The sequence below is a fragment of the Pezoporus wallicus genome, unplaced genomic scaffold, assembly GCF_028554395.1.
Source record: "Pezoporus wallicus isolate ANWC-B61680 ecotype Strahan unplaced genomic scaffold, APGP_CSIRO_Pwel_v1 contig_12044, whole genome shotgun sequence".
Classification (NCBI taxonomy): domain Eukaryota; kingdom Metazoa; phylum Chordata; class Aves; order Psittaciformes; family Psittacidae; genus Pezoporus; species Pezoporus wallicus.
This window is the reverse complement of record NW_026642180.1, coordinates 10,756-34,988: the sequence shown is the minus strand read 5'-3', so window position 1 is coordinate 34,988 and position 24,233 is coordinate 10,756. Positions and strand designations below refer to the sequence as shown.

Here is a 24,233-nt window from a genome sequence, read left to right as displayed (position 1 = left end):
TCTTTAGAAACACCCCATGAAGTGTTCCTGGTTTGTGTTAATGCTCTTTTTTTTAAAACAGAAGGAAAACTTTGCCCTTTTTTAGTTCTTTTCACAGCAATTTCAACTCTTGCTTAAATCCATCATTCGACTTCCTGCAATCAGTTTAAATGTACAAGTCCTGGAAGTACCACTTCATTAAAGCAGAGTGCAAGCACTGTAGCAGGGATCAATGTGTTGCAGCTGTACTTTCATTTGTCCAGTGACATCCACCACTTGTAAGTTTTTTACTTCATTGAATTTGTATGTTTTTGGCTTTTATGTTCAAAATATGTTTATAGCTTTATAAATAAAGTAACTGCCAGAGTGGCTCTTTGAGATGGGCCACTGGGAGTTCTGATCTGAACCTCTCAAATAATGATTTCTTGGAAGTTAAGAGGATTCTGCTGCTTCTCCCCCCCCACCCTTGATCATTTGTATGACTAGATTCTAGGATAATTGCTAACAGGCTTCAATGGGTAGGACTGAAGTAGTAAACCAAAAGTAAGAAGAAATATATGGGTTCATGTAATGGGACCTCGGGTCACAGATACAGCTTCCTGAGCAGTCCCTGCTCTCCATGGTCTGATCTCCCCTTCTCACTGCTATCAAATATCCAGTGAAATCAGGCGGATTCTCCAGTCAACTCTAGATGGGAAGAGCCAAGCATTTCCCAATCCCTGGCAGTGTTCAAGGCCAGGCTGGACAGGGCTTGGAGCAAGCTGCTCTAGTGGAAGGCATCCCTGTGCCTGGCAGTGGGTTGGGACTGAGTGAGCTTTAAGGTCCCTTCAACCCAGACTAGTCTGGGACTCTATGTCCCAGCACTGGAGTGCTTTATGCCCCCTGACAACACAGTATCTAATCTGCCTGATAGGTACAGAAGCACAAAGGCTGAATAAGCAGATGCATCCAAAGCACAGATGTGAATGCTGCTTTGGAGCAAGTTAACAAATCCTTTCATTAATGGCTACAAAGATCACCTACAAGCTGGTAAAGCATCACAATACCTCCATCTGCATTGCTTACTGTTTAATTTCCACCTTCATGTGAGAAGTCACCCACTGTGTCTGACTGGTGGCCTACATCAGTCACTAAACCAAACCTTTACATCTGTTTCACTTCAGTTAACCACCGCCTCAGTGCTCCTGTTTGTACATACACCCAGTAGCAAGCAGCAGGCTGTCTAGTTCCAAATAACTAGCACCATTTGCAAACAAAAGTTTAAAAGCCCTTTATTAATCCAGAAGTGGAACACTGATATTTAAAGTGAGATAAGTACGTTTATTACGGATCATTCTACTCTAAGGTTTATACAGAGAATGGAATGCAATACAAGCTAAGAGCACACCTCAAAGATCTACCACACAACCATCCCTACTCCCTATAAGGGAACTGTAAAAAAAACAAAAGAAATACAAATCAGGAAACCAGTTACTGTTTAACTAGTTGCAAGTTAACTTGGCTTTGTCCAAGTTAAGCTGATATTGCATTAGCTCTGTATGCAATAATTAAAGTCTCTACAAGCCAAAGGTATCGCAGTCAGAGGCATAAGATTTCATATGGACACATGAAACCATGTTTTAAAGAGCTACATCACAAGGGCTGTTTAAAATTGCCTAAAACCCAGTCACTACTGACATGCACAGGTCAATAATAGTAACTTTGGTAATGTCAGTCATTTTTGGTCAAATCAGGATTCCACTTTCAACAGGAACATATAAAAACACACCAATCCTGTGCATAAAGCAACACACTTCTCATCTGCTACCAGCTAGAGGCAGGTCTTCAAGACATGGTTGAAGGATTCAGATTTCACTGTCGGGAGCTTGCTTCGTTCGAGATCACATCTTTCACTAGTCTCTAAGGCCAGACTAACAGGACAAGAAGGTGGTCAAATAGTTTCTCTTTTTCATATGCAGGACAAGAACATCTCAGAAGTCCCATCACTTTAAGCTTAAACACTAATTCTGCCCACAATGGTTCTGCAAGGAATCCAGTAGCTTGTACTTCACCTGCTTCCCCAAAACACATGCTAATTAGCCTTTCTTGCTGAAGCTGTCAATACCCTGTAAATGCAAGTGTCTTGCTCTTGAGGAAGAAGCCACAGGTGGGTTTATTTACAATGGAGTCAATCCTTAGCATTGGAACTGGACTTGAACAGTTTCAAAGTGTAATGAAAACGATAACCTGAAGTGCTACTTCCCATATAGAATCCACACTTAGTTCAGTTTTATTCATTGCAGAGTAAAGTAAAAAGACATCCAATTACACTAGTAAAAACTGAGAAGATTTAAATTTGTACTCAAAAAAAAAAAACCACTACACATGCAGAGGGAACAATATCCTGCTAACACAACTTCATTTGCTGCTGCATTTGTCTACTATTAACAATTATGAACAGAGCAGTGCAACTAGTATTTGGAACAATCCTTACAGTGTTCGAGTGTCAGGCACAACGCTTCACTTCTCTTCACACCACTGGTTCTCTTTGCGTACCTGAAAGAGCAGTTTAACTGTTAGTATCTGCAGTGAACTTCAAGGGGGTTGTACATCCCTGTGAGGATTCAGGGTTCCTCACTGCAGGAAGGCATAAACTCAGAAGCAGCTCTAACTTTTCATGCAGGTTTGTACTTCGAGATTCAGTCTTCCAAACTGACCTCTGTGTCCACAGAAACCAAGAAATGTATTCCTCATGCCTTGATCTAAGCTGAATTGGTTTTTCCACCAAGCAAAGCTTAAGACTGAACTGCTTGTTTCACAACAGCTCTGAAGACAAGCCTGAGCTCAGAATTCACTGACTTTGTATTTAAGAGTCATCTCATTCTGCTCTCTCCCAGCTCTGCCATTTTGCAGTCAGTTTGGTGTTCAAGACCAATGACTTCATTACTTAAGCATCTAAACATCTTGCCTTCCTAGCCACATAATACAGCTTCAACATTCTTACTAACAGCAAACCAAGCCTGCCATGAACAACCTTGATGCGTCCTCACCACACACATTTGAGCTAGGACATCAACACACTTCGACTGTTTCAGCTGATGGCCTGCAAGCCCTGTAGACACCAAAGGTTGACCACTAGTAGCAACCCAGTTATGAGGGGCTGATGCATTTACATTTGTTGTTACCAGGTCAGGTGCATCACACATTGCATTTTAAAGCCCCACACAATAACTCAGCATAGAAAACCAGCTAAATTATAGCGAAACCCAAGCCAAATACCTGTGCTTCCTCCTCCTCAGTGAAGTCATTCTTGATGTTGAATGTCTTGCGAATTTCTTCTGGAGTTTTCCCCTTGATCATGTTTGCAACTGTCTTGCACGTGACATCAAGCAAGCCTTTGATGTCCAGGTAATTTGCAGCCTGTAGAAGAGTTTCCACATTTAAAGCCTCCTTATCAATACTGTGCCCTCTGCAGATGTGCTCCCCAAGTTACGCTGACACTGGAATTGTGCAATACTCAACTGCAAACACATCACCTCCACTCTGAGGAGCTTTACCTTGAAGTAACAGGACCTAAAACTTGCTTGCCAAACAGAAAGGGAAGTCATTTGCACTATGAAAGACACCCCCATACTCCTCCTTATACAGAGCTCACCAAAGCCTGCAAACACCCAACATCTTTAGTGCTGAAGTGCTATGAACTAGCCAAGATAAGCAATGCTGCCTCATGGTACCACACAAGGTGAAAGCCAGATTTTAATCTGCATGCACACCTCCAGAACTCCACTTCTAGTAGTAAGCCCTCAACTACGACTCAGGAGCCCCAAGAATCAAGACAGCTCCAGGGCCCCAGATTCAGAAAGGTCAAAGAAGTCATTCCAGAGCACAAGGACTTTAGTTGTGAGTGGAGCACTCACAGACACAGCCTCACGCACCCTGAGCACTTACCAGGATAAGTTCAAACAGCGTTCCTTGGTCTACTTTCAGAAACTCTTGATCCCACACAGGGATGTCATCTGTTCGCTTCTCTTTGTTCTCATCATCCTCGGGAGGAGGTGGATCATCCTTGTGGTGGGTGCACCACTGAATCACCTAATCATGGGTTTGATAGGAAAGCTTCAGCACAATCATTCTCCCATTAGGCCCCAGCTAGAACTTAACTTTGTTTTAGAAGAAATACACCTTTTCCTCTAGATTAATAGTAGAATCCTGTGTAAACACACCCCAATACCCAGTATTTGCATTTCAGAACAACTGATCCCCAGCCCTGGAGTACAACAGCCTTTTGAAATACTAGTAGTAAATCACTTACCATCTTAAAAGCCAGCTGCTGGTGTTACAAAGCTACTCGACCCTGCGCTAACACACAGAGGACTGTGCAAAGAAAACCTAAACCTCAGTCTTTAATCTGTTTGTAGAAGCACAGTTTTTATTAAGCAGAATACTACAGAGGGGAAGAGTGGAGCTGGTAGCAGCCACCAGCAGGGCAGGTTCACATGGCAAAAGTTTGCCTTTTTGTTTTAGTAACTTGGGAACATGCAACCTCAGTCTCATCACCCAGACAGTGAAAAGGAGCAGGGATCTAGTGCAAGTAAAATCCTGTTCCGTTCTGCCCACCCCAGAGACTTGACAAGTTTGAAGTTACTTACGTGTGTGTTCACTAGGAAATAACTCCTAACCCAGTATTTACCCCCAAACTGTCCAGTGCTTATTTTAACACACTACTTTCTACTTCAGAGCAAAAAGCATCTTCAGAGACAACAACGTACTTCTCTTTTCTTACCTGACCCAACAATAATCATGGTCTGTTACTGAATTTCATGCCATCAAGTGCATGATGTCTCAAGCACTGTGACTGCTGCACAGTTTCTCCTAACATTTGGATCCTGCAGAACGACCTCAGTTCACAGAATCCAATTAATATCCGTGCTTTAATCCCATGCAATACTGGTGTGCATAGATGGCCAGCACCACTTCCACACCACTGGAACCCTATCTGGCCTCCAGCTGCTGTTCCAGGTGGTCACCCCATAGGTCTCTTACCTCAGCCCAGTCCTCAGCTCCCCCAGATGCCCGTGTTCATGCACCTCTTATCAATTCAGCTTGTAGCACATGGAAAGTAGCTTTAATACAACAGCTCAAAATACCCAACTCCAACATGAATTCCACATTTCATCTCTGCCATAAGCACAACCACTTTCAACATCTTACCTTTTTCAAGATAGCTGCATTAACATTTGGAAGAGGGACTGGGTCATCATCACCTTCATCATCCATCCCCAAATCTGAAAACACAGATGACTAAGCAACTGGCAGGCAAAACCATTCACCCTTCTCTGAACTGGGCCACTTCACCAGTTCTCCAGTGAGGCTGAATGGATTGGCAGCAATGGAGCTCTAACTGGTGAGCTCAGAAGGTTTTTAGATGAGGCTCTGTGGAGCCATTGTATGTACTAAGTTACACCCAGTTGAGGCTAAGTAGCCAACAAGGCTGCCTCATCAAATGAGAGCATCAACAAGCCATCAGTTAAGCAATCAGTTACTTGTTAAAACCCAGCTTACTAGGTCAGTGTTGTGGGAACAGGATACATGGAATAATCAAATACTTGTGTACATCTACCACTTTCAACAGCTCGAGCCACAAGTTAAACCAGAGCGTTCCAGCTGAGATCTCCCATTCCCTTCATTATTAAATAAGGATTCAGATCTACTGTGGTAAGAGACAGTGTTTTGTCCTCTACAAGAGTAGCCAGTTACCCAGCCTCTGAAGCACCTGCACTGCTTCTTACCAGCTGAAGAAGTTCACGTGCTGGGACAGCAGCACAACCACTCAACCAAAAAAGCCTTCCCAAAGCATGCTCCTGATACTCCTTGGTTTAAAAGCTTGTCAGCCTGCTGTAGACACAGCTGGATAAAGTTTGTCACTTTGTCCCCTTGATATAATTAAGGAATCAAAGTTAAAAATGAGATTAAAACATAATTAAACTTTGGCCTTGATACACAGCAAAACACCGCATTAACCAGCCTTGATTAGAGAATATGCCTTTCTGATTACACAGATGCTAACAGCTGGATGACACCCTAGCTGTCAAAGATTAGCATCTTGCAATTAGTAGGATATTAATTGCTATTACTTTGTGTAATTGAGTAACAGCAGATCTTCATTCATTATATGCAGAGGAGACAATTCTACATCACCAAGGAGCTTAATTTTTAAGCACAGACAACTGTCACACCATCCTCACTGATCAAATCTGTGCAGTTACAATAGCATCTACTTCTGTATTCAGGCAAGTCAACTCCTGTTATTAATGAGATATTAATTAGTCCTACTTCTTGTCTGGAATAACTTCCTAGATTCAGAAGCTAAAATACTGCATATGTCACCAGTTAACACAGACTTCAGGCACACTCAGAATGGGGTGGCAGGTACTAGTGTAAGAAGTGACCAGTCCAAAACTGCTGCTATGGGGAAATAATTCAAGCAGCAGCTCACATTTAGTCAACTCTGCTCAACTTGTCCCCATCACCCCCAAACCAGCAGTTTTATCTGTTATCCAAAAATTCCTACCTGACTGGCCATCCCAGGATGCTCAACACAACCTCACCCTTTAGCTCTTCCCCTTCAAGCTGCAGCACCCAACAAAAACATCTATTAACTGATGCTTAACCAACTGTACTGCAGATGCATTTCACCTGTACAAGGACACTGGTTCTCATTCAGAGCAGCAAGAAGCTAGTTTACGGTGCCTAACACCACCTACCATGTGTAACCTCCCTTTAGTCAGCACCAAGTGTCACTAAACACCAGCAGTGACACAGCTTCTGCATGAGAAAGCTGAGAATTGTGCTCCCTAATGTATTCCACAGAGAGAAATGCTTCCTGCTCATGTTGCTGGTCATGTTCTACAGCATCTTATTAACAGAATCAAAGTGTTCAAGACTTGGGAGTATTTCAGCCTCACTCTTATTGTTCTTATGTGCAAGTGTCACAGCCAGCCAAATATTCATACCCAAGAACACAATTTTAACTACATCAACAGAAAGTGTTTCTTTTCTCCCAAGTTAATTCATGAATACACCCAAAAACTGGGAAAGCCACCAGGAGACAATGAGGATTTGCATGGAGGGATCAGACACAGCTTGCTCTGTATCCCAGCCATCTGGCAGACCTCCCCTCCCCCCCACAAGCTCCTTTGTTTCAAATGTATGTCAGCAGGAGATCAGAACTGAGCATTTAGCCCAAATAATTTAACTGCAGCCGTAAGCTCACAATATAGGTTTCATTTCAGCTCTGCAGTGCATTGCTTTATGATCCCCCACCCCATTTTAAGAGATATTTACATTGCAAGACTGGTTTGTGGGATTAAATAATCTTGGGGTTTAATATTATTAGATGCTCTGTTTGCTGAACTCTTACAATAGCAAAGCAGGCTGTAAGCAAGGCAGTGGGGTGCTCACTTTTACAAGCCTCCTTCTAAGCGCTTCTTAACAAGAGGACTGAAAGTTTAAGCTTTATGTGAGAGCACACCCACCCAAAAACACAGTTTCAGCTATGACAGCAATTGTCTGGGCTGTTCTGACGTCAGGCAGAAGCTGCCTCATAGACCTGGGAATCCTTTTTCAGGGCAGCACCAGCTGGTCTCCTTTGGTCACAGCTCTTGTCCAAGAGGCCTCCCTGCATGCACTGCTACCTCTGCACAAGGCAGTGCTCCTCAAGGGCTCATGCTCTTACCTTCCAGCATAGTCTTTATAGTTACAGACTGCTTTGCAATTTCAACATCAACTTCAAAGATTTCTCCATCTGAACTCTGCAGTTTAATCGAAGGCATCTACAAGAGAAGGACAGTTACTTCCACACCATATCCAGCAGATGTTACAAGTTTAGCCAACCCAAAGATGGGCATTACCTTTACTATTTATATTGCTTCTTACCCACAGCAGATAGGCCAATGCCACTTAAATCCCTCAAGTTATTCACTGCTCGAATCAACAGGCCTAAATTCGCTAATCCTCATGCTTAAGAAACAAGGACTGTTGGAAGCTGAACATGAACTTCAGAATACACAGATTAAGTTATTACTGCTTATTTCTATAGTGGAACACCAGAGCAATCTTTCTCCTGACTTGACTTTCAACAACGCTTCCAAAACACGACCTGCCTTCAAAGCCAGACAACTGCTCCTCACTTTGAGTTCTCAAAGCCAGACCTCAAAAGCAGGTTTCAAACAATAGCCTCTGGAGCAGAATGACAAAGCTGAGGTTGGAAAGAGCCCCCTCAGAGCCCAGGCCAGCCTCCCTCCTCCAAACACAAAGAACAGGTTACTCAGGATCAAAGGCTTCCCTGCAGAAAAGCATGTGGCTTTCTGAAGAGATTAAAAAGCAATACATCACCACAAGGAAGGCTTTCAGCACTCGGTACTGCTCATAGAGAGTAGGAAGTTAGCTCAGCACTTTGTTAGCACTAGCAAAGCCTAAGATGACTGTGCATTTTAAAGTTTCTCAAACAAACTGTATTAAGACCTGCAATAAATAGAAGCAGCTTTCAGAAGCACTAACAAAAAACAAGCAAGCTCTACAAGAATGCATCTTCCCAGATATTTAACTCCAATCCAGAACCAACACACTTGATACAGCAGGTAGGAGGCTACAGCTTCTGCCTGAAGCTACACATGAAGTTTGTCTGTATCACTGCACTTGAACCAAGGAACTTGCCTGGCCAGGCACACTTTATAAACTGGTTCTCAACAAATGAGCAGGATGTGTTGCAAGTTCCTCACCAAAGCATCTGTTAGCAACAGACCATTGCAACAGGTTCACGTTCCTTGAGTTACCTGCTTGAAGAGCTCTAAGGCAAGTAACTTGTCCTGCAAGGCGTCAGGGACAAGGCATTACACGTTCATTTCAAACCTAAGAGCTATGCACACAAGTTCCCCACAGCAGCACCTGAGCCACCCAAATTGAATTAGATGGACCCCTTTCAGCAAATCGACATTATCCCTTTTTGAATGCCTCCTGCAGGTCATCAATACAGCCAAGCCTGACAGCACTGCAACAAACCCAGGCCGTGGAGCCCGGCCAAAGCGCGTTATTAAGCAGCTCACACCAGCTCGAAGCCCTCACTGCTTTCATTCCCATTTGGCAGAGCAAGCAGCTAGTTAATGTTTACACAGCAATGTAACCCTATATGATAGCACTACCTCTAATTGAGATGGGTGCTCTGGAGGAACACACGAACGTTCCAAAGATACAAATATAGCCCCAAATGTACGATTTGGATTAAAACACACAGTGCTGAGCCGGGAGCTGGAATGATTGTGATCCAGGCACACATTCCAGACGCAACGCACTCGTTCTTGCGGCGACCGCCTGCAAGCACTCAAGAACGAACCCAGCCTCATATGCCAGCCTTCGGGTGCTCGTGTCTAGGGTTACATAATGCTGCACAATGGAGCCAGCACGACAGTGATGCTGCTGCCTCAGTGAATCCAACCCCTGCAAGAACATTTGCATCGAGACCCTTCTATCACCCCAAACCACTTCTATCCAGACCTTTAGGTTACTGTTAAGGGTCTGGATCAGGTAGCATGAAGTTAATCTAACGCCTTATCACATAACAGACGAGGATTTCATCCAAATGTCATTGGTTTTATACCACAGAGCTCTGCCTCCTAGAAGGAAGAAATACAACAAGTAATTTTCAAGCAGACCGCACTACAGCTGTGGAAATAGGCAGGCCTCAGCACCACAACCGGGTGACTAAGCAGCGCAGGCCTGAAGCTCCATCCCACAGAGCCATACAGGTCGGGAGGCCGGCAAAAGGCAAACCTGAATTACAGCGGTCATCTGCATACAGAAACCTGAATCGCAAGCGCTCAGCCCTCTCAAACAGGCAAGGCCGTGCCTCCCACAGCTCCTCACCGACACCCGCTCCCTTCCCTTCCGTGCCGCTGCCCCTAACCCCTCACACTGCGAGCTCCGCCGCCTGACCGGGGGCAGGGCCTCGCCGTTATTTACCAGACCCCGCAGCCGCGCCCCCCATCCCCACCCCCGCACCTCCCCTATGGGGCCCGCAGCCGCTCCGGCCCCGCGTTACCCAGCCAGGGCCTCGGCCCGCACCCCCCCCCCAACCACCACCGGCAGCTCCTCCCGCGCCCGCTTCCCCGCGGCCCGGCCCCCGCCGCCCCAAGCCCAGGGCCTCACCGTGAGGCTGCGGCGTTCGGCTCCGCGCGGACGGGACCTGGCGGCGCTCGGGGCCCAACTGCGGCGGCGGCTTTATATGGCGGGAGCGGAGCGGGGGGAGGGAGAAGGACCCGCCTCTCGCTGCCTCGCAACGGCCGGGCTGCCCGCGGCGAACGCCTGACTGAAACCCCGCGGCCCTGGCTCCCAGCGCCCCTCAAAGCGAGCTGGCCGGGACAAACCGGAGCCGCGCCGCCCTCCGCCGGGGGAGCAGCGGCGGAGCGGAGCCGGGGCGAAGGGCTGGGACGCGGTAACAGCCGCCGAGGCTTGCAGGCAGCGGCGAAGCCGCCCCGGGAGCCAAACAACGGGCGGGGGCCACGCGCCCCCCCGCGGATCCCTGAGGGACGGAGAGGGCTCGGGCCGGGGGTGAGGCGGAGCGGGCCGGGACCGGGTCGCAGGGGCGAGCCCAGGCCCGGGGAAGGGCGCTGGGGGCCGCCCGGTGCCGCTGCCCGCTATGGGGAGCGCGGCGTCCCCCTGGAAACCACCCGTGATGGGGACGGTGTGTCCGTGGGCCGGCCGAGCCCCCTTAGGAAGCAGCAGGAGCTGAGGCAGGAGCTGCACTGGAACAGTGGCTCCTTCCACATGGCTGCAACAACAACGGCCCGCTCCCGGCGAGTGGGAACGCAGCAGCCACAGCTCGGGACAGTTCGTAGTGACAGGAGCGGAGTTAGGTCTGAGGAGCCACCACCGAACACCCGGCCCGGATCCCAGCAGGAGCTTTAGGCTGGAGCCCGTTGATGACTCTGCAGGCACCAGCTGTGTGAGGAGCCGCCAGCTAGCAGCCAAGGCAGGGCTGCGGGGCACAGCCGGCGCACCCGAGCGGTGTAGCCCAGCGCAGGTAACATCTGACAGGTCAAGAGTGTGTGAGGGATAGGGACAGGCACTGGGTTAGCTATAAGGAAGCTCTTCCCTGTGAGGGTGCTGAGGCCCTGCACAGGGTGCCCAGAGAAGCTGTGGCTGCCCCATCCCTGGCAGTGCTCAAGGCCAGGTTGGACACAGGGGCTTAGAGCAAGCTGCTCTAGTGGAAGGGGTCCCTGCCCCTGGCAGGGGTTGGAACTGGATGAGCTTTAAGGTCCCTTCCAACCCAAGCCATTCCATGGGTCTGTGATCTGAAGGCATTTGCTCAGTGAGGCCACCAAAGTGACCGCGAGCTGCTTGGGGCGCTGCTTGTGCTGCCCAACACCCCACTTGCTCCATGTTACAGTTGAGCCCTCTTTTCCATCAGCTGTCCATAGCACCGTGGTTTGTAAGTAATTAAGGTACTTAAACAGGGGCAGCTCGTGATTGTGACAATTGACTTCAAATCCTGATTAAAAATGGGTTCAGAACTGAAGCGTGTTTTCACAGCGCTTTAGTGCAGGTGTAGCCGCACTGCCTGTAATCAGACTGGTACCGGCAGCAGCATTGCACCGCAGAGCCCCAGCGCAGTGTAAGTCACAGCTTTCCCTTCCCTTGGGGTCCCAGGCAGTGCACCACACACCTCAGTGAGCAGACGGCAGTCATACCTGGAAGCAGAAATTAACCTGCTGGCATCAAGAATTTCTCTGAAATTTGGAAATTCTCAGGTCAGGAGCTCATTTTGCTCATTCCAGAGTCCACAGCCCAGGACAGCAGCCCCCTCACAGAAGTATTCCTTCTTTCCTTAGTCTTCTCCTGAGTGACATAACCAATGAGACCACAAATATCCCAAGTATTCGAATTAAATAGGGGTGACTTTCTGGAGAGGTGCACGACTCAAATACAGAGTCTCAGCCAGGAAGAACCTCTTAAGAGCTCAGGGCACAATAAGGCTCTTTCAGGTCAGGCCACAGCACTTCAGCAGGTCTCTGGATAAATTCCACTGACTCCCTGACCTGGGAATCTTGTTGGACAGGCTTTGGGATGCCAAGCAGCTCATTAGGTACCACAGGCTTGAGGGTGACTGAGCAACCTGGTCTGACTTGGAAGGTGGATTTCAGTTCAGTGTGGTCCCTTCCAGCCTGATTTACTGTGCGCTTTGGGAGCACCCACTTCAGCTGAGTGAGCATCTGAGGATGTCTGGTGATGCTCATACAGCAGACTGATGCTAACAGAGGTTCCTCAAAGATCCTGATACACTAACCAGATAAGCTGCTTAGGACCTGATTATCATGGTTTTAATTTGTATTACACATATAAGTGCATGAAGGCTCCAAACTATGCCTAGTGCAACCCTTTGATTGTACCATCATCACATTGACCTCATTCTTTCTCAGTCACTCCGTCTCGTACTCCAGCGCTGAGACCCACACTCACTGCACTAAAAAGAGAAACGACACTATCTTGATTTCCCTTAAATGTTCTTTTTTATTGTGATTTATATTGGAACTCCTTGGTCCGGAGGATCAGACAGTGACACAGAAGGTGGTCTGTGGAAACCATCTGCAAATCCTAAATCCCCTTTCCCTGTGGTTTCTGATGTGGCTCATGACCTGTGAGCGCAAGCTCTCCGTCTGCAAATCAGGCTCAGCAAAGGGGGTGGCGGATTTTATTAGACCACAAATGTAATCAAATCTAGGAGCAGGCAGAAAGCAAAGTTCCAGGCTTAGTTATGGGATTCCGAGCGATGCTACTGATGGGTTTTATACAAGGAGAAACATCAGTCCACAATGGACTTGGAATTTAGGTGTTGAATGAAAAGCCTGGAAAAGTTAAAGCCAAACCACCCCGCACCCCAAACCCGTGGCAGTCGGGTGTCAGAGATACGCTGTAATCACAGGATAGCCACCTCCCACTGTGCCCTACATATCATACACTGAATCTCCCCAGCTGGCCCAGATGCTTTCTGTTATCTGCTGGGGAAAGCAGCTGCTGCGGCGCTGATAGCCAAGGTCCTGTGAATAAGTCAGTATTAGCAACACAACAGAGCCGTCCTTCACTAGAGCTGAAAGGCAACACGGTTTTGCAAAACATGGGTGGCCCAATTTCCATTGTTACACACAGTACAAATAATCCTAAACCTAAGCATTGCCCCCCTGAGCCATAAACAGAATCACACCGTGTATCAGCCACTGATAACTTGTAATGAAAGACCTTTCACCACCAAAAACCCAGAGGAGGAAGGGGGAAGCTTAACACTAAAGCAAATAACTGGAAAGATTGGAGCAGCCAAGATCAGAGCAAGCTTGATTTAATGCTTATGAGCTCCAGAAGAGCTCTGACCTACATACTGCAGCATCCCCAGGCACTACAGTGCCACAGCTGCAGGGGGAAGGGGATGTTAGCACATGGAACACGCAGGAGTAGCCTCCAGGGCACAGCACTGCATCTGCTCCCCAGCCTTGAGTTCTCTTGCTGGCTCTTGAGCAAAAATCACTGTGCCCCCACCCCTCAGAACACCTCTCAGTCTCCCCTTTCACACAGGAACTGGTCTGGGGTGGGATTCAGCTGCTGGGGGTGATTTAGAGACCATGGAGAGAACACTGAGTATTTTTCACCACCACAAGCACAACACGGGACTGTCAAAGCCTAATGAGAGCCATCAGGTTTGAAAGGGCTCAGCTCTGCTCCACTGACATATTGGGAAGCTTCTGAGAGCAGAGCCTGGATTCCCTGAGCCACAGGGGTAGGGACTGGTGATGGCTGGACCAGAGGGTCCTGCAGTGAGGTGTGACCGTCGGATCTGAGCAAAAACCTCAGCTATACACAGGGGAGGATGAGGGCTGCAAAATTCCTCCTGTTTATTTCAGGAATATAAAAGATGAGGGATATTCTTTAAATCAAGCAGCCACGGCAAGTTAAAACCCAAACTGAGCTGCCTGGGTGAGTGTAAACCCAGAAAACATCACAGTTATTCATGTGAGAGAGGGTACAAAGACACTGCTGAGCTCACCAGCCTGGGCTGCTGCTGCTGCTCAAAGCAACCTTGCAATGGTGCAGTAGCAGCAGAGGAAAATGCTTGTTCTGTTGCTCTGGGAAAAGCCAATTCTGGCATTTCCACTTCCTCAAACCTTGCCTTGAGCAGCATCCTCAAGCAGGCATTGCTTCTCATCCATGTTGTATCCTGGCCACATGAGACAGAGCCCATCACTTGGGTGAGAGTCCAGTTGACACCAACAGACTGACAGCATTCAGCCACCAAATCCTGTCCAGTAGGCACCAGCTGGGTTTCTTTCCTTCGTCAACTTCTTTCTTCCTCTACCACCACTCATTCCCCTTACATAACTACAGGGATTCAAGATAGTTTAGAAGATAAAATACAGGGGGAGAAAGAAAAAGATTAAAAATAGAAACACACCTACTTCAAGTGTATTTGCAGCATCTATTTCCTGACCTCACTCCACCTCCACGCTCCTAAACAGGCTCGTTTCCGTTCCAGGTGTGCCCTGGGATCCTTCGAACCCGGCTGGTGGGGAGGAATCGTACTCAATCCAGCGGTCGATGTGAAGATGCCGCCTGCTGAGGCCGCCCAGTTGGACGGTGGGTACCCGAACTTCGCGGGCAGCGGAGCAGCTCCGCCGGCCACACGCCGGGATGCAGCCACGCGGTGGCGCCGGGGCTCCCTCCGCGGGACGGGAGACACCGGGGCAGGGAGAGGGGAGCGCTCGAATGAGCTCCCCGAACTGACTGACGAGGGTTGGATTTGTTTTAAACGGGCTTAAGAACGACTTTAAGCAGCAGAGAATAACACTGTGCATAGCCTCACACTTGGCTGAGTGAACTAGGTCAGCCTGAAAGGGTTGCACGACCCCGGGTCGTTGACCTTGGAGCTGTTCGAAGTCCAAAAACCAGATTCTGTGCTGTTTCTGACGCTGCAGATGATAAAGAGGAGTTGCTTTAAGGTTTCAAAGTCTATGGGAATAAATACAACGTGTTTCAGAAGTCGGGCGAGTTCAAAGCATTCCTAAAAGAGATTGCGGGGGAAAAGGAACAGTTTTGAGATGGCTGAACTAAAGCAAGATACACTGATGGCCAGACACAACAGAGCACCCATCAGCAGCCTTTCTTTGAGAGGGGGAAGGAAGAACAGGCTCCAGGGAGCTGCAGCACAGGTCCCTGCAGCAGCAGCAGCGAGCCATGTTCCTCTTCCCTGAGGATAAACGTGGTAAGGAAAAAGGAGGGAAGCTGCCTGCAAAGTGGGTCAAGCATGGAACGAGCACTGCAGGATCCTCTTAGACAAACACTGCCAGGGCCCCACTTTTCTTCATCAAATAAGGAGGCAGAAGAGAACAGTGGCTACTGACCACTCCTGCATCATCTGCTGTGCTAGAGGGGTTTTCACAGCAGGTTTTATGCTGAGGTAGGGTGGCGGGGGGTGGGTTTTCCACATCCTGATAAACAAAGGCATTTGGGAGGCAGGCTGAAGCCCTCCAGCCCAATTGAATATGCAGTTACCAGTTTGAAGAGTGCACTTTTGATCATGGTCCCACTCAAAGCAGCACCAGCATCAGCCCAGATGTGGCTTTTCCTTGCCTGGTCCAGGAAACTTCCAAGATTGGATATTCTGCAGCCTTCCCACCACCCTGCTGTTCTGAAAGCTGGTATGTCCAACCTGGCTCTATACACGAGTTCATTATGTACATATAATATTTAGGTTCTATTAGTTATTTACACACCAGCAGCCATCAGTTTAATCTTCATCCAAAGCAGTTCTGTTCACCATAGAGTAATTAAGAGATTGGGAGCTGTAGTTCAACCCCTCTTAAAGAACAAAGCTTTTAAGCCACAGCACAGGTTTTAAAAGGCTAAAACATGCAGCACTGCTTAATTTAAACCCAAAAGTGTTGTTTCAGCCCTTTTTTCCCTGTATGAATGCCAAAGAACTCTGATCCCTTGCTCAAGAGAGCAGCTTGCCTTTATTCTCATCCAAAAGCAGCAGAGCCAAATGAATTAGGGCACTGAAATAACTTCTTAGCAAACCACAGAAGCTGACTCATGAGGTGCTTGCTCTGCAGGGCTGTTCCAGTGTATTCCTGGGGACTGCAAGATTTCCGCACAGTCCAGTGGCATTTTTACTTAACACTTTACCCATTTCCAAGCTCCTCCTGGAGCTTGCAGAGAACTAATACACAGTGTAGCATGCAGAAGGCACTCTACATATTCTGCAGGACTTCAGAACCCACTGCTCCAAAACCTAAGCCCATATAAACCATGGAATGCTAAAAAGCCATTTCTCTTGGGTAAAACTTCACTTTCACCAACCCAAACCCCCCTAAAACATATCTTGAGAGGAAGTGGTGACAATGGAACTTTCACCTTCACCTGCCATGGACTGAACCTGGAGCGGTATTTAACTTGAGATTAAAAACCTGTGCTGTTCACACTTGCCTCTTCTCACAGACCACTCTTCCTGATGAAGAAGAGCATTTCTCCTTCTGCTCCCTCCTGCTCCTTAGGTCACAGCTCCCTCCATAGCAGGAACTGTGCTCCACTATTACTAAGGGAACAAAGATGAAGGGGTGAAAGGGGACAGAGAGAGGAATGTGTTTACTGAACTATGGAAAAAGGCCCCAAATAAGCCTAGCACTTGCATAACAGCTTTTGGTTTCTATTGTACATAAGGAAATCCTTTAAGATTCAGGTGGAATTTCTAAGTTGCCAAAGCAAAGACACAATTACTTCATGATGTCAGTGTTTGAGTTCACAACTGTAAGCACACGGAAGCAGGGGCTGGCAGGTACCAGTAAACCTCAGAGATCTCTCTCCTCACATTTCCAGATGGACTTTGGTACTAAGCAGACTGAAGGACAGGCAGATGAAATGTCCAAGCTCTCATCAGCAATCCATCCACTCACCTTCTCCCCAAGGCAGGATTTAGTCTGTTATCATCCAGACACACAGGAAGGAGCGAGGTAACCACGTCTGTCTGCATCAAGTATCCTCCTGGGGTGTTATCAGGAGATCTAAACTGGGTAACACTGCCCAAGCAGCCGAGACAGGGACAGGGATGCAAATGTCAGCAGCTGGAAACAATGCGACACGAGGACGAGGTGGCAAACACGTGTGGTGCTTTACCTTGGACGAAGGGGACATTACACACACAGCACTGTCTGTCCATCAGTGCATACAACAGGCAGGAGAGAGGGGTAGAGGGAACATGAAGGCAAGTCTGTGCACTTCAGTCTCATTTTCCCTCCAAACCCAGAGTTCCTGAATGTTTCCCTGTGTAGGTGTGCAATTTTGTCTTGATTGTGACCCAACCACCCCTTAGTTCAGAAGGATGGGCTTCTACAGGTGAAGGGCACTTCAATCTGAGACACAAATTCAGGTGAACAGCTAAATGACAGGACATCAAGCGTGGCTTCAGTAAAACACGGTATGGAAAGCTCAAACCCCTCCTTCATCTGTCCAACAGAATTCGACTGACTATCCAAATTCCGAGGAACAGAAGAAAAAGAGTATGGTTTAGATTCATTCATGGGATGCCTTCAACAACTTAAACCCCAATAGGGGCTCACCAGGTTTAACTACCCTGCTTCAAAAAACACTGAACTACCACAGAATGGGAATTCAGCTACTCTTATTTCACGTCAGGGATTCACCAGTCCTTGGAGTGAGGGAGGAACATCACCACTAGTTCCAGAACAAGTACAAACCCTCATTACGCTCATCCCCTGCAGCCAGCATCATCACAGGCTGTAGTGAAGGAGGTTTGGCTCATGTGAACCACTAAATCAGACAGTAATGATTTATGTTTGACGTTTTCTTTCTCCTCTTGAATCTTCCAAATGTGCTTTTAGCTGCTCAGTGCTGCTGGTGACCAATCCCCATCAGAACAACCATTTATTGTTGACAACCTGATATCCTCATTCACATCTGCTGATGGCCAGTCCCAGCCACCAGTGGGGGGGGGAAGCACAAAAACCAGGGTGACTTTCTGCCTTTTCCATTGACTTTACTAACAACTGCTCACACTTGCGTATAGAACCTGAGCAAACAGACTGCTCCCAAGCAGAGGAGGAGGAATAATGCCCACTGGAGTGACAGGGAACACAGAAAATAGGGCACAGTCACTACTCTGGCAGTAAAGGTGTCAGTTAAGGCAGAGTTCTGCCTACAAAGCCACTTCCAGAGAATGGCAAGTGAAGGGAACTTGAAGGGAACTCCCCTCTACAGCAAGCAGTGATCAAAGCAGAAGTTCCTGACACGCTAAAAACAGACACTTCAGATGCACTTGTTTTAGGACCCCCTTCTTCCTGAAAGAGATCAAACTGCAGAGGAGCAAGTGCTCTCCAGAAACCATTTGGAACCCAACCTCCAGGCCAAGGCTGCATTCTTGCTGAAGGAAAGCAGCCACCACTGAAGCCTTTCAGAAAAGGGGTGAAGTAATGCTTGGTGAAATGCAGCACCCTCTTTGTTAATTATGAAGTCCTCTATTAAAACAACACCTAGATACGTCTTAAGATACAGCCAATAAATTTCAAGCACAAGCCTTAACAAGGCATAAAAGGTGAGTTTCTTGTTTGAAGAAAACAATCAGATCAGGGTTCAAATCCTGAAACAAATCAGTAGAAAGGACCTATTTTAACAGAAGTGCCCACTGCCCACACAGCGCTGGCTTTCAGGATGGAGCCTGGGCAATACACGTAGTACTACATTTCAAGTTACTTCCTTTAGAAAACTGGTTTTATTCTCAGTGTTTCAGGCAATGAAGTATTTTAGTACCTCCACTGTAAATGACTCAAGCTCAGATTTACACTTGAATAAAGCCAGGCTCAATGAATTCAGAGATCCTCTATCTTCCATTTGAGCACTTCAGCAGAGCAGCATGGCAGGAACAAGCAGCTCCGCTCTCAGCTGCACGATGCTGCACAACCAGGCACCTCCCTGGCACAGAACTGAGATGGAGCTCTCCAGCACACTCCAGCCACCTCAAGTCTTAAGTTATTCCGGGTGGAAATTCCTATGCAAGTTTCTAAACCCCATCCAGCTACGTGTCAGCTTATTAAACCTGAGATGCAATTAGGATTTGACATGTTTCCATACTTAGTTCACAAGTTTATTATGAAAAACACTGCAGCTCTGTCCTGCAGTCACATTGTTTTACAGAAAAAAACAGTTCTGTTCAAAGTAATTCACTATCCTTGGACAATTACAAGGGACAATATGGAAGGGCCAAGAGTGGAAAAGGGAACTGAGTGCAGACAAAAAAACAAACAAAAAAAAAGAAAATCAAATACAATTAAATTAAACAGTATTCCCTGAAAATAAAACCAACAGTTTCAGAACAAATATGAGGCCTTGGTACTTACTTTAAAAATGTTCTTTAAGCTTCAATGATTGTTTGCTGCTACCCTTATCTACAGTCATGCTGAATAAAGCTAGAGCTAAATGGAAAGTTAAATGTATTCACGAGGTGTTAATGTCTACATCTTATTATTTGCAGTCTCTCAGAGAAAGCAAAAGTAACTACAAATAGCGCTATGCCAGAAACTGGTTTCTTGACCAACAATGTTGCTTCAGCATGCAATGAACTGGTTCATTCTAAAGTGGTCACAGTTGTTGACGACAAGAGGCTTTGTATCTGAATATGGCACGTCTTTTGGTCCATGTGAAAACAAGTTTGAATGTTAAATATTTTCTGACACTTTGGAGTTACTGTTGCTCTTCCCGTTTTCTTTAGGTCAACATACGGTTCATGGCCATACTGTACAGGGCTAAAATCTCTTTACAGGAAGTAGTCTGGGGTGCGACGAGTCACATGCGGCTCACCTCTGCGCGGCGCCGGATCAAACTGCAAGCTGAAAAGCACAGCTATTAATGACACTGCCAGAGCTCCCTTTGCATTCAGGTATGTATCACACATGAATTAGAATCATAGAATAGTTAGGGTTGGAAAGGACCTCAAGATCATCCAGTTCCAACCCCCCTGCCATGGGCAGGGACACCTCACACTAAACCATGGCACCCAAGGCTCTGTCCAACCTGGTCTTGAACACTGCCAGGGATGGAGCATTCACAACCTCCCTGGGCAACCCATTCCAGTGCCTCAGCACCCTCACAGGAAAGAATTTCCTCCTTAGATCCAATCTAAACTTCCCCTGTTTAAGTTTTAACCCGTTACCCCTTGTCCTGTCACTGCAGTCCCTAATGAAGAGTCCCTCCCCAGCATCCCTATAGGCCCCCTTCAGATATTGGAAGGCTGCTCTGAGGTCTCCATGCAGCCTTCTCTTCTCCAGGCTGAACAGCCCCAACTTTCCCAGCCTATCTTCATACGGGAGGTGCTCCAGTCCCCTGACCATCCTCATGGCCCTTCTCTGGACTTGTTCCAACAGTTCCATGTCCTTTTTATGTTGAGGACACCAGAACTGCACACAATGCTCCAGGTGAGGTCTCATTACGGCAGCAGTAATTAATGCAGGTAAGTCTTTTGAACCAGTTAAAGTTTTACTCTAGAGTAAGTGTTCAATTTCTTCTGCTCCTTCTATTAGTACGTATTTATAACCCCCGTATCTTAAACTCCTCTCAGGATTGCTACAAAGGACTTACTCAAACTGGTCACACAGTACTATATATTTAGAAAGTTGAAGCCTCCAGTGACTGTCAAAGGGGGCAGTTTACTCAGTGCTTTTGCCTCATTTACTAGTGAAGCTGCTGCTGAGAGAGTTATTTAGAAAACTCATTGAAAAAGATGACATCCTGATATCTGAGGAATTCAAACATCCCAGAAGTCAGGACATCACCTCAGGCGTGACAGAGCACTCCTACTCTCAAATCACACACCTTCATTAAACTCCACTTACACAAAACAAAACCAGGGAGTCTCCCTTTAATCTGACAGACAAGATGTCTTTAGATGTGACTAACCCAACAATTCCACATTCTCTTCACCTCCCAAAAGCATGGGGGGGAAAAAGCCCAACCTTAACACAATAATTACGTAGGATCTTATTGCGGCAGCTATCTTAGTATCAGGGACAGTGTAATTCTCATTTTCAAGCATACTTACAAGGAGTATTTTAGAGTATCATCGAGTTCCATGATTGCAGCCTGGTTGCCACAGCGGTAACAGTAATTTGGAGCGCTGAAAATTGTTACTACATTTCGGTCATGGCACCAGTTGTACCCCTGGAGAGGGAAAGAAAGGGAATGATGACAGACAGCCATGTTCACTACTTGTATCCACCCCATATAACCACCTGACTAGCAACTGGATTTTCAATGTGCAAAACCCCAGGTGGCAGTTGTAGGGTCATCTGAAGTAAGATGAAGGCTGTATCTTTGTCTTCTTGAAAGAAAAAGGAGTTTTGGCCTTCATATGTTGCTTCTTACTAGTAAGCAAGAAGTAAACATTAAAAATAATGCACATTTATGTGCATTTTTTTATTGAGGGACTCGACATTTATGTTTAGGAGCCTTTTCACCTACACAGAAATACAATACCACATCTACTGCGAGCATCTCTTTTGGGACATTACCGTGAATTTTCAGAACAGAGGCTAAATTAAAGGTTACTCCACTGTTAAATCGAGAAACGCCTTTAGTAGCACATGAACACTGTCAGAGTGGAGTTTCTGAAGCCTTTGAGCTGGATCAGCAATTGCTGACAACAGCACATGCACATCTCCAACGCATGGAGTATGGTATTAACGGAGCAGCTCTGCAGTCAGAAGTTCAAACACCCAGGTTGTCCTGCTTACCTCCATTACCAACTGATGAGCTCTCGAAACCAACGTAAGGCCGTTAGCATGGTTAAAGGTTTCTGAAATATCCTGTCCAAACGTATAACCTGCACCTCGAGGAGAAATGCCCCAGCCACCACGATCATCCGGGTCTGACCATAACAAGTCACACATTGGACCCTGCAAGAGACACAGAAGATGTTTCAGGAACAGAGTGCAAAAAACCAAACCCAAACAAAACCCCAGTAAACCTCCACGTGCACCACCCCTGCACAACGAGTGCATTAATACTGCCAAGAAGGTGACCTGAATGAAGAATATTCATAGCAGCAGTTCTCACCTCCAACATCATTCAGTTGTACCTGTTATGATTCCAGGCACACTACAATGTTTCTTTCTTTAGGCAAGAGCCTGCCCCTTCACAAAACTGCAACAGGAAGCCAGGCACTTTCAACCTGCTAAGTTGTGAATTTCATTTTCAGCCTGTGTACTCAAGCACGCAGTATGTGCTGAATCATGGATCCCACCAGTTCAGAAGGTTAGTTGTCAGTACCTCATGGGGAACTTCCTGCAAGCGATCAAGTGCTCTGATGTGATCCAGTGTATCTATCGATGGAGACAGGCCACCGTGTAGGCAGAAAATCTGCAACAGTGAGATATAATCAATGTAAATGAGAGAAACTTCATCTATCAGTACAATTGTAATTGATCAGTACAAATAATTAGGATAAAAATCACCAAGAGCTTCCTTTAAAGCTGAGAGCTGATACAATACAGTATTATCAGCTCCTTTTACAACTAGGAACGTTTAACACCACCAAATACCAACGTACCTGGCCATCCACCAAGGCAGTTAGAGGCAGGTAATCAAAAAGGTCTGTGAAGTATTTCCAAACGTTTGCATTTCCGTATTTTCTTAAACATTCATCATAGAAACCATATACTTGTGTGATTTGTCTGCTTTCGTGGTTCCCTCGGAGAATTGTGATGCGTTCACGGTATCGGACCTAAACATAACACCTTAGTTTAGAAGCAATAAAACACATGTCTTCCCCAAAACCCTCACAAAACCATCTGCCCCCCCCTCACCTCCCATCACGTGTCAATAAAGCAGTGAAAACCAAACCCTTCTTAAGATGAAGAGTGAGTTATAACCTTTGAGAAAGTAGGGATAATTCATTCAAATCTTCAGCTGCCCAATACTTTGGAGATGAATTCTAGATGTTATTCATTGTTACTAGTGGACTTCACTACATCTGGGCATTAAGATGCTCTCCCCAAGAGAATTATTAAGGATTGCTACTTAAGCAAGTCAAAAGAAATACAGCATTAACTGAACCTTTCAGAAGCATCTTAAAAAACCAAGACAGCCAACATTTCAGTTTCTATACATAATGCCAATGTAATACAAATCATAAGAGATATTAAGCACAGTCAGGATAGTAAATACATACATTATTATATAGAATCATACAGCAGAGAAGAAAAGGTACCTTGAGAGCTACAAGCAATGTGACTGTTTCGACTGAATAATAGCCTCTGTCAACATAGTCCCCCATAAACAAATAGTTTGTGTCTGGTGATTTGCCTCCAATTCTGAAAAGTTCCATGAGGTCGTGAAATTGTCCATGGACATCTCCACAGACTGTGACTGGACATCGCACCTCCTGTACGTTAGACTCCTTTGTCAGGATTTCCTTAGCCTGGAGAACAAAACACATATATTGTGAACCTGTCCATGAACAGTCACTGCATTCCAAGTATGCTCTATGCACTCTACCAGTTGATCTCTTTATAGAATAGTTAGGGCTGGAAGGACCTTAAGATCATCTAGTTCCACCCCCCCCTGCCATGGACTCTTGTCCCTTCCTTCGCTGAAGTGCTTGAGATAAGAGCTTACTGAAAATGCCATTTGCTTTATGCAGCCCCGTATTACCAGCAGCAATTTGGTTCGATGGTTTCTTCCCCTCCTTGAGGAAGGTATCTCAGGATTAATTTCCAGCATAAGACAAACTTCAGACTTTCTACACAAATGATTCCATGAAGCCTACATCAATGATCACCACTGCTCCGACTGCAGAAGTCCATAGGAAACACGAAATCTAAAACTTATGCCAGTCTTGTCTCCAATTCAAAGTCTGAACTGCACATGACCAAAACCAAGGCTCTCCCTTGGGGAGGTAAGTGCAGGAAAAGCTCTCTGAACAAGTTTTGTGCTCAAGTTGTGTCTTCAGGAACCAAAGGAAGGAAATGCCTTCCCTGTACCATTTTTTCCCCACAAAACTTTATATGTAGCAGTTGCAGACAAAGGCAATTTGTGTGAAGAACAAACTAAATATAGCATCAGAAAGGTAACTTTGAAATCTCCTGAATTCCTTACTCGTACCATCACACTGCCAGTTGCTGCAGCTTGTTCTCAGCACAGCCACCAAACACATGCCACAATAATTTTCTAAA

At 46.4% G+C, this 24,233-nt stretch overlaps 2 protein-coding genes and 1 long non-coding RNA gene across 3 annotated transcripts; 1 reads left to right on the top strand and 2 right to left on the bottom strand.

The window, feature by feature from the left end:
• Positions 1–1,234: 1,234 nt before the first annotated feature.
• Positions 1,235–7,790, bottom strand: SKP1 (S-phase kinase associated protein 1). Its single transcript, XM_057428162.1, has 5 exons — positions 7,694–7,790; positions 5,170–5,243; positions 3,907–4,050; positions 3,238–3,378; positions 1,235–2,514 (listed from the first exon to the last, which is right to left on the bottom strand). The coding sequence occupies exons 1-5, from the start codon at positions 7,788–7,790 to the stop codon at positions 2,479–2,481; spliced, it is 492 nt and encodes a 163-aa protein (XP_057284145.1). The 3' UTR covers positions 1,235–2,478.
• Positions 7,791–19,131: 11,341 nt separating this feature from the next.
• Positions 19,132–23,495, bottom strand: PPP2CA (protein phosphatase 2 catalytic subunit alpha). The gene is made up of 6 exons (XM_057428161.1): positions 23,270–23,495; positions 22,610–22,783; positions 22,330–22,419; positions 21,795–21,956; positions 21,104–21,222; positions 19,132–19,895 (listed from the first exon to the last, which is right to left on the bottom strand). Exons 1-6 carry the CDS (start codon positions 23,384–23,386, stop codon positions 19,823–19,825), a joined length of 735 nt encoding a protein of 244 aa, XP_057284144.1. The 5' UTR covers positions 23,387–23,495; the 3' UTR covers positions 19,132–19,822.
• On the top strand, positions 19,820–23,407 carry LOC130609305 (uncharacterized). Its single transcript, XR_008974756.1, has 2 exons — positions 19,820–19,945; positions 22,180–23,407. It is a non-coding gene; the product is annotated as an uncharacterized LOC130609305 (long non-coding RNA).
• Positions 23,496–24,233: the final 738 nt, after the last annotated feature.